At 46.3% G+C, this 13,029-nt stretch overlaps 1 protein-coding gene across 1 annotated transcript in view; it reads left to right on the top strand.

Annotated features, from left to right (window-relative positions):
• Positions 1 to 5,628: 5,628 nt before the first annotated feature.
• The window catches only part of RADIL (Rap associating with DIL domain), a 781,529-nt gene continuing 774,128 nt past the window's right edge, over positions 5,629 to 13,029 (top strand). Inside the window, exon 1 of the mRNA XM_069645514.1 lies at positions 5,629 to 5,710. Within this exon, the coding sequence (XP_069501615.1) occupies positions 5,635 to 5,710 (76 nt within the window). The 5' untranslated portion in view covers positions 5,629 to 5,634. The remainder of the gene's footprint in view (positions 5,711 to 13,029) is intronic.

Here is a 13,029-nt window from a genome sequence, read left to right as displayed (position 1 = left end):
ACCAGGCGAGAAGACGCTGGTGGCACCAGCAGGAAGCAACAACGCAGCGTGGACTTGCTATCCAAATGCAGGAAAGCGCGCAACCAGGCTGCGTTTATTTCCTGTTTCGTGGCCACGTCGCACTGACTGGACATGTGCATGGGTGGCCAACTGTCCTGTTTTTGCGGGCTGCCCCGAAATGAAAGCTCGGTCCCGCGTCCTGCAGACCGCCTCTCCAGGAAGACAAAAGTCCTGCCTTTGCTTCGGGTAGCCTGAGAAGGGGTCTGCAGGACGCAGGACCCAAGCTGTCAGTTCGACCTTTCCAGCGCTCACACTTTTGTGTGAAAGTTCATACTCGGCCTCTCCCATACATTGCTCTTTTTCAACAGAGCAGGGGCAAAGACTTATGGTCTTCCCAGGGGGAGCGGGTGGTTCAACGACTAAAAAAAAGTCCCATTATAAGTATAGGGACTTTAACGAAAATAGCCTTTAGGGTGGGGAGACGTGCCTGGGCCCCAGAGCACCCATGTACTTGGCGCTCCTACAACAGAGCATTATAATGGGAGCAATTAGGCAATGATGTGAGGGAGTGAGACTATTGGCAGGGACTTTTGTGCTTCAAGAAATGTGAATGGGGAGATCGGAAGTGAGAAGGGTGCATAATGCTGAACGCTTCATGAAATAATGACAATGGTTTTAATACTCCAGAGGGATTTGTTTAAGCTCGCATTCATTTGCATGGTGCTATTGTGAAATGCCTAAAGTGAAATTAAGCAACATATAGCAAAGAAGTTAATTATACAATCCCTGCAAAATGATTTCCTATTAAGGCCACAAGATGGCAATCTTGTGTAAAAAGGAAAGAAAATGAAGTGAAGGTGTTTTACTACCATTGATTATTCTCTCCCAAGGTACTGTATAGCCATGCTACGTTTAGCAGTTTGTCACATTTCTATATTACCCAAAGTGCTACCGAGGCTCTGCAGGCGGGGAACACTTTCAGTAATATAGAAATATGGCTTTAAATACATGTTTCGGTTTTTCAGTGGATGTGCTCTGTACACGGAAAACCAGTAGCGCAGCTTCTGCACCCACTTGACATTACTTTATTGGGCTGCTGTCATGACAAAGGGGGGTGGGGGGATGTATATGTCAAACCCGGAGGCTTCATTATACCGTATGGAAGCGCGTGCACTGCAGGGGCAGGCAGCTTCTAATGCGCTACCACTTCCAGGGTCCTGTGCTGTGAAACCCTTTTGTAAAGTTGCCCACGCTAACCCCCATACGCTGCACATAACATATCCTCCAACCACCATCCTCCCCCTCCGCCCCCAAATGTCCCATTGGGAAGGGGGAACGCGCTATTTCCAGCCCCACTCGATAAAACACATCTCCCCCGGCCAAATCGGCCATCTGCATGAGAAAACCCCAAAAAGAACTGAATCCGCCTGTACTTTAAGAAAATCACCCCCCAGATGCACATTACAAACCCCCAAAATACACAGAAATACCCCCTTCCCCAATATTGTCTCACCCCTGTGATGCACATTACAAACCCCCAAAATACACAGACATACCCCCTCCCCAATATTGCCTCACCCCTGTGATGCACATTACAACCCCCCAAAATACAGAGAAATACGCCCTTCCCAGTATTGCCTCACCCCTGTGATGCACATTAGAACCCCCCAAAACACACAGCAATACCCCTTCCCAATATTGCCTCACCCCTGTGATGCACATTACAAACCTCCCAAAACACACAGCAATATCCCTTCCCAATATTGCCTCACCCCTGTGATGCACATTACAACCCCCCAAAATACACAGACATACCCCCGCCCCAATATTGCCTCACCCCTGTGATGCACATTAGAACCCCCCAAAACACACATCAATACCCCTTCCCAATATTGCCTCATCCCTGTGATGCACATTAGAACCCCCCAAAACACACAGCAATTCCCCTTCCCAATATTGCCTCATCCCTGTGATGCACATTAGAACCCCCCAAAACACACATCAATACCCCTTACCAATATTGCCTCATCCCTGTGATGCACATTAGAACCCCCCAAAACACACATCAATTCCCCTTCCCAATATTGCCTCATCCCTGTGATGCACATTAGAACCCCCCAAAACACACAGCAATACCCCTTCCCAATATTGCCTCACCCCTGTGATGCACATTAGAAACCCCCAAAACACACAGCAATACCCCTTTCCAATATTGCCTCACCCCTGTGATGCACATTACAAACCCCCAAAATACACAGACATACCCCCGCCCCAATATTGCCTCACCCCTGTGATGCACATTAGAACCCCCCAAAACACACAGCAATACCCCTTCCCAATATTGCCTCACCCCTGTGATGCACATTAGAACCCCCCAAAATACACAGAAATACGAGCTTCCCAATATTGCCTCACCCCTGTGATGCACATTAGAACCGCCCAAAACACACAGCAATACCCCTTCCCAATATTGCCTCACCCCTGTGATGCACATTAGAACCCCCAAAACACACAGCAATACCCCTTCCCAATATTGCCTCACCCCTATGATGCACATTACAAACCCCCCAAAACACACAGCAATACCCCTTCCCAATATTGCCTCATCCCTGTGATGCACATTACAAACCCCCAAAATACACAGACATACCCCCGCCCCAATATTGCCTCACCCCTGTGATGCACATTAGAACCCCCAAAACACACAGCAATACCCCTTCCCAATATTGCCTCACCTCTGTGATGCACATTAGAACCCCCCAAAATACACAGAAATACGAGCTTCCCAATTTTGCCTCACCCCTGTGATGCACATTAGAACCCCCCAAAACACACATCAATACCCCTTCCCAATATTGCCTCATCCCTGTGATGCACATTAGAACCCCCCAAAACACACAGCAATACCTCTTCCCAATTTTGCCTCACCCCTGTGATGCACATTAGAACCCCCCAAAACACACAGCAATTCCCCTTCCCAATATTGCCTCATCCCTGTGATGCACATTAGAACCCCCAAAACACACATCAATACCCCTTCCCAATATTGCCTCACCCCTGTGATGCACATTAGAACCCCCCAAAACACACAGCAGTTCCCCTTCCCAATATTGCCTCACCCCTGTGATGCACATTAGAACCCCCCAAAACACACAGCAGTTCCCCTTCCCAATATTGCCTCATCCCTGTGATGCACATTAGAACCCCCCAAAACACACAGCAATACCCCTTCTCAATATTGCCTCATCCCTGTGATGCACATTAGAACCCCCCAAAACACACATCAATACCCCTTCTCAATATTGCCTCATCCCTGTGATGCACATTAGAACCCCCCAAAACACACATCAATACCCCTTCCCAATATTGCCTCATCCCTGTGATGCACATTAGAACCCCCCAAAACACACAGCAATACCCCTTCCCAATATTGCCTCACCCCTGTGATGCACATTAGAACCCCCCAAAACACACAGCAATTCCCCTTCCCAATATTGCCTCACCCCTGGGATGCACATTAGAACCCCCCAAAACACACAGCATTTCCCCTTCCCAATATTGCCTCACCCCTGTGATGCACATTAGAACCCCCCCAAAACACACAGCAATACCCCTTCCCAATATTGCCTCATCCCTGTGATGCACATTAGAACCCCCCAAAACACACAGCAATACCCCCTTCCCCAATATTGCCTCACCCCTGTGATGCACATTAGAACCCCCCAAAACACACAGCAATACCCCTTCCCAATATTGCCTCATCCCTGTGATGCACATTAGAACCCCCCAAAACACACAGCAATACCCCTTTCCAATATTGCCTCACCCCTGTGATGCACATTAGAACCCCCAAAACACACAGAAATACCCCTTCCCAATATTGCCTCACCCCTGTGATGCACATTAGAACCCCCCAAAACACACAGCAATTCCCCTTCCCAATATTGCCTCACCCCTGTGATGCACATTAGAACCCCCCAAAACACACAACAATACCCCTTCCCAATATTGCCTCACCCCTGTGATGCACATTACAAACCCCCCAAAACACACAGCAATACTCCTTCCCCAATATTGCCTCACCCCTGTGATGCACATTAGAACCCCCCAAAACACACAGCAATACCCCTTCCCAATATTGCCTCATCCCTGTGATGCACATTAGAACCCCCCAAAACACACATCAATACCCCTTCCCAATATTGCCTCACCCCTGTGATGCACATTACAAACCCCCCAAAACACACAGCAATACCCCCTTCCCCAATATTGCCTCACCCCTGTGATGCACATTAGAACCCCCCAAAACACACAGCAATACCCCTTCCCAATATTTCCTCATCCCTGTGATGCACATTAGAACCCCCCAAAACACACATCAATACCCCTTCCCAATATTGCCTCACCCCTGTGATGCACATTACAAACCCCCCAAAACACACAGCAATACCCCCTTCCCCAATATTGCCTCACCCCTGTGATGCACATTAGAACCCCCCAAAACACACAGCAATACCCCTTCCCAATATTGCCTCATCCCTGTGATGTACATTAGAACCCCCAAAACACACAGCAATACCCCTTCCCAATATTGCCTCACCCCTGTGATGCACATTAGAACCCCCCAAAACACACAGCAATACCCCTTCCCAATATTGCCTCACCCCTGTGATGCACATTAGAACCCCCAAAACACACAGCAATACCCCTTCCCAATATTGCCTCACCCCTATGATGCACATTACAAACCCCCCAAAACACACAGCAACACCCCTTCCCAATATTGCCTCATCCCTGTGATGCACATTACAAACCCCCAAAATACACAGACATACCCCCGCCCCAATATTGCCTCACCCCTGTGATGCACATTAGAACCCCCCAAAACACACAGCAATACCCCTTCCCAATATTGCCTCATCCCTGTGATGCACATTAGAACCCCCCAAAACACACAGCAATTCCCCTTCCCAATATTGCCTCACCCCTGTGATGCACATTACAAACCCCCCAAAACACACAGCAATACCCCCTTCCCCAATATTGCCTCACCCCTGTGATGCACATTAGAACCCCCCAAAACACACAGCAATACCCCTTCCCAATATTGCCTCATCCCTGTGATGTACATTAGAACCCCCCAAAACACACAGCAATACCCCTTCCCAATATTGCCTCACCCCTGTGATGCACATTAGAACCCCCCAAAACACACAGCAATACCCCTTCCCAATATTGCCTCACCCCTGTGATGCACATTAGAACCCCCCAAAACACACAGCAATTCCCCTTCCCAATATTGCCTCACCCCTGTGATGCACATTAGAACCCCCCAAAACACACAGCAATTACCCTTCCCAATATTGCCTCACCCCTGTGATGCACATTAGAACCCCCCAAAACACACAGCAATACTCCTTCCCAATACTGCCGCTCTGCATTAAAGTAACAATCAACACGAGATAATGTTAAGACTTCCCATAAAGCAAATTCAAGCACCAAATAACAACTATACGAAATGTGTTTTGTAAGGGAAGCATAACTCCCGCTCGTGCAAAAAAGATGACGAAGTGTAAGGTGAACCCCACGTGATGCAGAGCAGCCCACGTGACGAAGTGGAGGCGGAGCGTTGCCATGGTCCGTGCCTCGGATGGGAACCAGACACGAACCCTTTGCGAGACGCTCGTGCCCTGCTTCCAGGCAGCATCAGGTGAGTGCATGCGCTCCATCATCTCTCCTAGTGAATTGTATAGGCATTTCTTTTAGCACCCATTAACTTAGCCGTTCTCACCCCTTCGCTATATTGTTAAGAGGAGCCCTTTTGCAACCTCTGGAAAGGCACGTTGAAGCTGTCATTCGCTATATTGAATATTGCACTTATCACATGCAGCGTTCCCCAATGGGCCGGCTCTCCTCCCTAAAGCGCGACGATTTTCGATTTTTTTTAAACTAGCGCTTCAGTCCCTTGTCCAGCAACGCAACGAAAAGCGCTTTGTATAACTTAAGCGTGTGCACAGGGCAGATTCGGAGATCCAATCTGCCCTGTGCACAGCCACAGAGCACATTACATTACCGTCGGTTATATTTGCCTAACTATACAAAGCGCCTTTCCTTGCGTTGCTTACCAGTGACTGGAGCGCTTTTTTTTTTTTTTTTAAACAAGCGCTCCAGTCACTGGCTGTGCACAGGGCAGATTCGTTGATCTAATCTGCCCTGTGCACAGCCACAGAGCACCAGGGGAGAGTGCATTGCCATTCCATATGGTTTCATTCGCGGCCCACAAACCGCTCAGCCCTGTCCCAGTCTAGTTTTTTTGTAAAATTAGTGGAAGATGGCATTTTAACACATAACACAAATAAATGAAGCTCCGGGCAGCTCATCTGTTATAGCTCTGTCCTGGCGCTCTGGGGCAAAATGCATGCGAACCTCATAATGTGCACATGGATTGCACCAACAGGGATGACTTCACAGGAAGGGACACTGCAATGAGCATCATCAGTCTTTGATACTGGGAGGCACCACGGAAGCGACTTTAGAATTAAGTTGCCATAAGCAAGCCAAGCGGCAAATTACTTTGTGGTGCAAAATACCTAAATTGCACTATTGTTATTTATGGAGCAACTATATAGTCGGGCTTTTTTTTTTTTTTTAAATAACAGCATGATATATTAACATAAGCTCTGAAGTGAATCACAGAGCTGCAGATAAGGCACAGTGTGATTAAATGATCTGCCCAGGATCACACACTTTGGTTAAATGGTGAAACCGGATATGGACAATTTAAGCTATTGAGCACATCTTCACAGGTTTAGTTGATACAGATAATTATTAAGGTTTGCCCTTGCATTTCATGTGCTTAAATAATACTTTATTTAAAGCAATGTCTTGGAAGCAAAGCACATTACATAAGAAGCAACCCTGTCATAATTAACTTTACACTGTATACATCATGATGGCTTTCGTTTTATTCTCTGCATCCTTCATGCAAAGTCACAATAGCATCATACAGATTAATGTGAGCCTAACAAATCCCCCAAATTTCATAAAGCCTGTAGCATTATGCACCCTTCTCACTGATGATTGCTCCCTCCCATGCACATTTCTAAAGGGGCAAAAGTCCCTGCCAATAGCCTCCCTCCCCCTCATCAGTGCCTACAGGCTCACATTAAAGCTCACAGAGCTCCTTGGGACATTGTCCTGGCAGCGGGACACCTGTCCCAATCGAAAAGGGTAGGACAATGACCGTGCTGAGCAGGAATTGCTCAGCACACATTGTCCCCCCAGCGGCACACCTTTCCCGCTGGGCACCCTCATTGGGGTGCGAATGGGAAAGGTGTCCCAGTGACAAAAGTCCCGGTCAGGCTCTCAAAAGATCCTGTGTGGGGCAGCTTTCCCCCCTCTGCCGCCCCTCGGTATGCCACTGCAGAGCACATTACCGTCGGTTATATTTGCTTAAGTTTTACTTTCGCACTGTACAGAGCGTTGATCCATGTACTGTGCTTAACGTTTGTTCTTTATCTTCACCTAGCTAAGTGACCTGTTTCCCGAAACAGGTCACTTAGTTAGATGCTTATCAGGAAATACTAGAGTTCACCGTCGGTTAGCAGTGAACTCTAGTATTTCCCTAGGGTGCTGCTAAAAGACTTGGGGTGGGAAGTAGACATGTGTGTGTTTAGTCTAGGGTCGGAGTATAAATAGGGAGGAGTTTGGAAAAGAAGCAGCATGAAAGAAATTGTGCCGTTTAAAAACTATTATTTTGAACATTTCCTTTGATCAGAGGTCAACTGCCAGCCCCACCCCACATGAACTCCGCCTCCTTGGAACTCCACCCCTCCTCCAAACTCCGCCCCACCCCAGCCCTGGTGGGATCCCCACCCAGTTTTTCCCTTTCGACCACTGATCACATGTCGAAATTAAACATTGTAAGTACGTGACTTTCTAAACATCTGGTTTTGAAATTACACAGGGCAGCCTGTTGTTGATATCGTAGAAACAGTAGCTGCTCCGAAGCTCATTTACGGTACGGTTTAGGCTCTGGACTGCTCGCAGATGCAGTAACTGCTGTGCAGCTACTACACAGACCCTACTCTGGTGTAAGTGATTACATATATAATAATCAGGCACGTTTCTTGACCCGGGCAAAGCGGGTGGCTGCCCGGGGCGCAATTGCCCCAGGGGGTGCAATTGCCCCGGTCCCTGGAGGGAGAAAGTTCCCTCGGTGTGGGCGCGATTGCCATGGGGAGAGTAGCCCTAGCACAGTAGCGGCTGCTGCTGACTGGCAATCACATAATACTTGCGTAACGTTACGGAAGTCAGAGGCTCTGAACTTTGGGTTCGGGGCATAAAAGGCGCCTTTCCTGGTGGCCGGCCTCCATTGTAATCAAGCAGGAACCACACACCACCAACACTCCAATTGCTTTCTACCCGGATCCGTGTGCAAAGAAAGAAGACTGCCTTGCCTCCCCAACTCGCTTGTGTGCAAACCTACTCAGAAAGAAGTTAGGTACAGCCCGATGCTTCTGTTGACATTTTAGAAAATGTTCCTTTAAACTATGTACATAGCTTTCGGGTGGTGCTCAAACAGTATTTTCCATAGTTCAGAGTGCGTTCTGGACAAGAACGGGTAAACGGAAATATTTCGTTTTACACTTTCCTAGCCCAGATTTCTTTCCAACGTGTAGATGCCTGCCTTGGTTGGATCGAGTGTGTGTATTGGAATCGCTTTGCTGTGTTGCTGCTTCCCCTTTAGAATGTATCCCGCGCCTGAAAGGGTAAATGCCAGAATGTAGCTTCACTTTGTTCTGTCCCAAAAAAAGTCTAAACGGCCGAAACATTTCTCAGTTAGAGTTGAACGTGTATATTGCAAGTTGCTGCTGTTCTGGGCACTTTCATCCGCAACCTTTCTTCTTTGTTGGATTTAATTGGACAGGTTTGAAACTTGGTACTGTTTTCTGCAGCTCAGAGAACTTCATTTGTTTAGCGTTAGGATTCAGGGCAGGTACATATGGAACTAATTGCTCTTCTTTTCATGATTGCATTGAAGTTTTATCCCAATGCAAATTGTTCTTCGTCCTGGTGGGAGTCCTTTCTCGTACTGAGTTGGCTGCAGTAGTGCAGCTAGGATTTCTCTACAGGGTGAACATGCGCTGTGTACACGTGGGCCTATGGTAAAGTTCCCCATAAACCAAGGGGATTATATTTGATGAGACGGTTTGTTTGCTTTTGTTGGGTCCCGCAGACAAGACCCGAGTTTGAGCTTTGATGGTATATCTTTATTTCATTGTTTAGAGCAGCAAAATGGTACTCCTTTCATCGGCAGGGCAAGGATAATGAGCAGAAATGTTCTGGCCAGAATTCGAAAACGCAGGCTGTGCAAAGATCTCTGGAGGTTTACATGCATGTGTAACTGGCCCTATGGGGTGAGCCCCTTGCATAGACAGATGTAAACGTTTTCTGCTGCACAACAGTAATCTGCATACAAAATAACCCTGAAGTGTGAATATTTGACCACTACTAATGCAGTGAGACCAATGCCCACTTTTTGCCACATGCTTTTATTCACACTCTTTTTTCTTTAAAATAGGCAGAAGAAGCACTCTCTAATTCACTTTTACAGGGAGCTGCCCTTTTGATGTGTTTCATTTTGCATTCCTGTAAAGGTTATATAAAACAGGCCTACAAGTACCACAATGCAATCTGATATGAGATTTATTATTTCAGTCCAGAAATTGGACTTCTTGAGATCCTGTCCTGTGGGTTGAATTACTTTGAAAAGTTCTACACAGGCCCCTGGAGGCCATGTGCGATGGACGATGGCATGGTGAATGGGTTCCATTTCTATTTAAAAGGGTTTCTGCCATTTAATAAGTGACCAAATGTAAGGTGTCTTTCAATGTAAGAGATTATGCCTAGCGGGTGTAAGGCTCAAATAAGGACGGCCGTGCAGACAGAGTGAAAGAGATTAAAGTGGGACAGAAAACGAGATAGTCAAGAAAAAGGTGAGGAAAGCGAGATTAAGAAAGGGGGAACGAAAGAGAGGAAAATATAGGCCCTATACGGGAAGCAAAATTGGGGCAGAAATTGCGTGTGATAAGGAGTGGTGATGGGCGGTTAAAGGGCAAGAGTGCAATGAAGAGAGCTGTGGGTAGGGCTAGATTTGACGGGCAGGAGGAGGAGTTGAAATGTAACTGGGAGAGAGCACTGTGACCAGGACGGGGTAGGAGAGACCACTGTATCACACTTGCTGTGAAATGCACACCGGAATGTGTAAATTGGCCATGCTCCAGGGCTGCAGGAGGACTCTATGAAGTGGAGTCCAGCCCTCGGTGCTCACATCAACTGAATGCCTCCTTTTGATGTTTCGTCAGAAGAGTTGTTTGCTGACTAGTACTTTCCTTTGGCACAGAGCACCCTCCGGGTACTGAAAAGTGCACGCTCATAGATGTGCCAGTAGTCGGGCTGTAGTGACCTGAAGACTATGTGGGAAGTTGGTCCTAGGTGAAGTGAGGGATGCTCTTACCCTCAGGCCACACCCTACTTTTTATTTACCTTAGTGCCCCTTGCTTCACTCTGGCCTCGTAACGAAGCTCGCCAGCACTCCTGTGGTGCTCTGGTTCCTCTCCTCTGTATTGTTCCATTTCAGTTTTGATTTCTTAATGGTTAAAACAAAGACCATTCAGTTGAGGAATATTGTATTAGATCGATTGAGTTTCCGGTCAGATGCTGCTTGCCTATTTGATCTGGAGGCTGGCATCTGTACTGTAGATAAGTAGGATGTTTCTACTGCATGGCTATGTGAAATGAGTCAGAGGCTGTGATCGAGACTGTCTGCCCTTTCCTTCCGCGCAAATAGAAATATCTGGAAGCACCATGACTTTAAATGTGACTTTCAAATGACAAACCGCACTCTAAAAACTGCTCAACAATCTGACCCGATTTGACCTGTTTGAGGTCATTGGTGAGATGTAATTGAAAGGAAACCCTGTAAAACAATGTGCCATATGGTCCTAATTCAAGCAGCCCTTTCTCTGAACCAAAAGTTATTGCCTCTCACAAACCTTAAAGTGCAGTTCATGATAATGAGTGGAGTTTCCAGACTACAGTGTTACCCCATCTGCCAAGTGAGAGCCTTGTTGTGTTATAGTTGGGTTACAGCTTATTTGGTTGAGAGAGGGATTGACAATTGCAATGTAAGATGGTGAACTGGAACCTGTCAGCCAGTGGCAGGAATTGGCATACATCGTATTTGTCCAAATGCTAGGAAAGGTTTGTTCAAATAGGTATGGCCATGATGTAGCCGCTCCAACTTTGGCCCACTTTCAACTCAGCACCTTTATAATGGAGCCTCCTTATTGCTACTTTACTTGACGATCAATGCATCATTTAAACTGAAAAGACTTTTTAGAAAAACGTTTTTAGGGAGTTTGGATTATTCCTAGTAAGAATATTGCAACATGTTAAAATTGGGCCATACTTTCTGGCTATTTCTTTTACTTCAGGTGTTTGAACGTACTGGCAATGTCGAAACCAAGAAGACCTTCGGGAGCACAGAACCGGCAGAGAAAAAAACAAGTGGCGCAAGGTATCAAAAGTGCCAAAGTACTGTCAAACATGTTAGTTTGAAGACATTTCTTTAGGGCCTAAATCAATGCCTGGACATCTGCGTGATCAAATTGTAATGGGAGGGCAACAGGCTATGCCACCTCCTAGTTATTCACACCCAAAGGATGACAAAAATAGGCACCTTTCTTCTTCATATGGGCTCAGGGTATCCCCTAACAAAGAAACAGTCTCCAGGCCATGGCTGCAATATTCTATTTTGACTGATAGAGTCTGTTTTTGCTGTAAGCTTTTTGACCCTAGGCCAAAATCAAAACTTGGTAGTGATGGCATTAATAACTGGAAGCATATTGGTAACTATTTGAAAATACACAAAGGGTCTCCGGAACATGCAAATCCAGTGGCAAGTCGTTGGATGCTGAAAGGTGCCTCACCGGACATGTTGGTTTTGATTCTCGCATGCAAGATCAAATACAGGCAGAGGCCAAGCGTTGGCGGGATGTGCTTGAAAGAATTATGTCAGTTGTTGTCTTTCTGTCCAAAAATAATTTGGCATTTCGTGGCTCTCCAAACAAGTTACTTACTCCAAACAATGGACATTTCTTAGGCCTTGTTGAACTACTAGCCTAATTTGATCCGATCATGATGGATCATTTGCATCGAGTGACGTCAGAAGAGATCCACAGTCACTTGCAGAAATGTCATTCAGAAGGAACTAATTAGTTTAATGGGGTCCCAAGTAAAGAATGCAATGCTACAAAAGGTGAAGGCTGCAAAATATTTCTGTTATTTTGGATTGTACTCCAGATATCAGCCACACCGAGCAACTGTCTTACACAGTAAGATTTGTGGATATTACAGGCAAAGACATTTCTGTGAAAGAATATTTTAGAGGGTATCGCTCCACAGATGACACATCTGGTGAAGGACTTGCAAACCTTCTGTATTCTGAAATGTCAGATTGCGGTCTAGAGATGGACAACTGTCATGGCCAGGGGTGGGATAATGGTGCAAACATGATTGGGGTAAACAGAGGATTCCAAGCGCGAGTTTTCGAGCAATACCCCCATGCGTTTCTTAACCCATGTGGCTGCTACAGTTTAAATTTGGTGGTTGGCGATGCTTCCAAATCCTCTGTGGAATCTGTTTCTCTTTTTGGTTTACTTCAGAGACTCTATCATTTTGTTTGCAGCTTCAACCAAATGCTGGAGCATTCTCGGTCATCATGTAAAAAATCTTTCCTTGAAAAAGGTGTGTGAAACACGGTGGGAATGTAGAATTGAAAGCTTGAGAGCTGTGCGGTATCAATTTGTTGAGATACACACAGCACTCATGAGCATTGAAAGAAAAGTCAATGACCCAACATTGACCTCGGAGGCTAAGTCCCTTGCTTTACAAATTTCAGTTTTATTTGTACTTTAGTTGTGTGGAATGACCTTCTATGTCAGGTGAACATTGTAAGCAAATCCA

Source organism: Ambystoma mexicanum, chromosome 2p (assembly GCF_040938575.1).
Source record: "Ambystoma mexicanum isolate Mex_15411 chromosome 2p, UKY_AmexF1_1, whole genome shotgun sequence".
Classification (NCBI taxonomy): domain Eukaryota; kingdom Metazoa; phylum Chordata; class Amphibia; order Caudata; family Ambystomatidae; genus Ambystoma; species Ambystoma mexicanum.
This window is presented reverse-complemented; position numbering and strand designations above follow the sequence as displayed.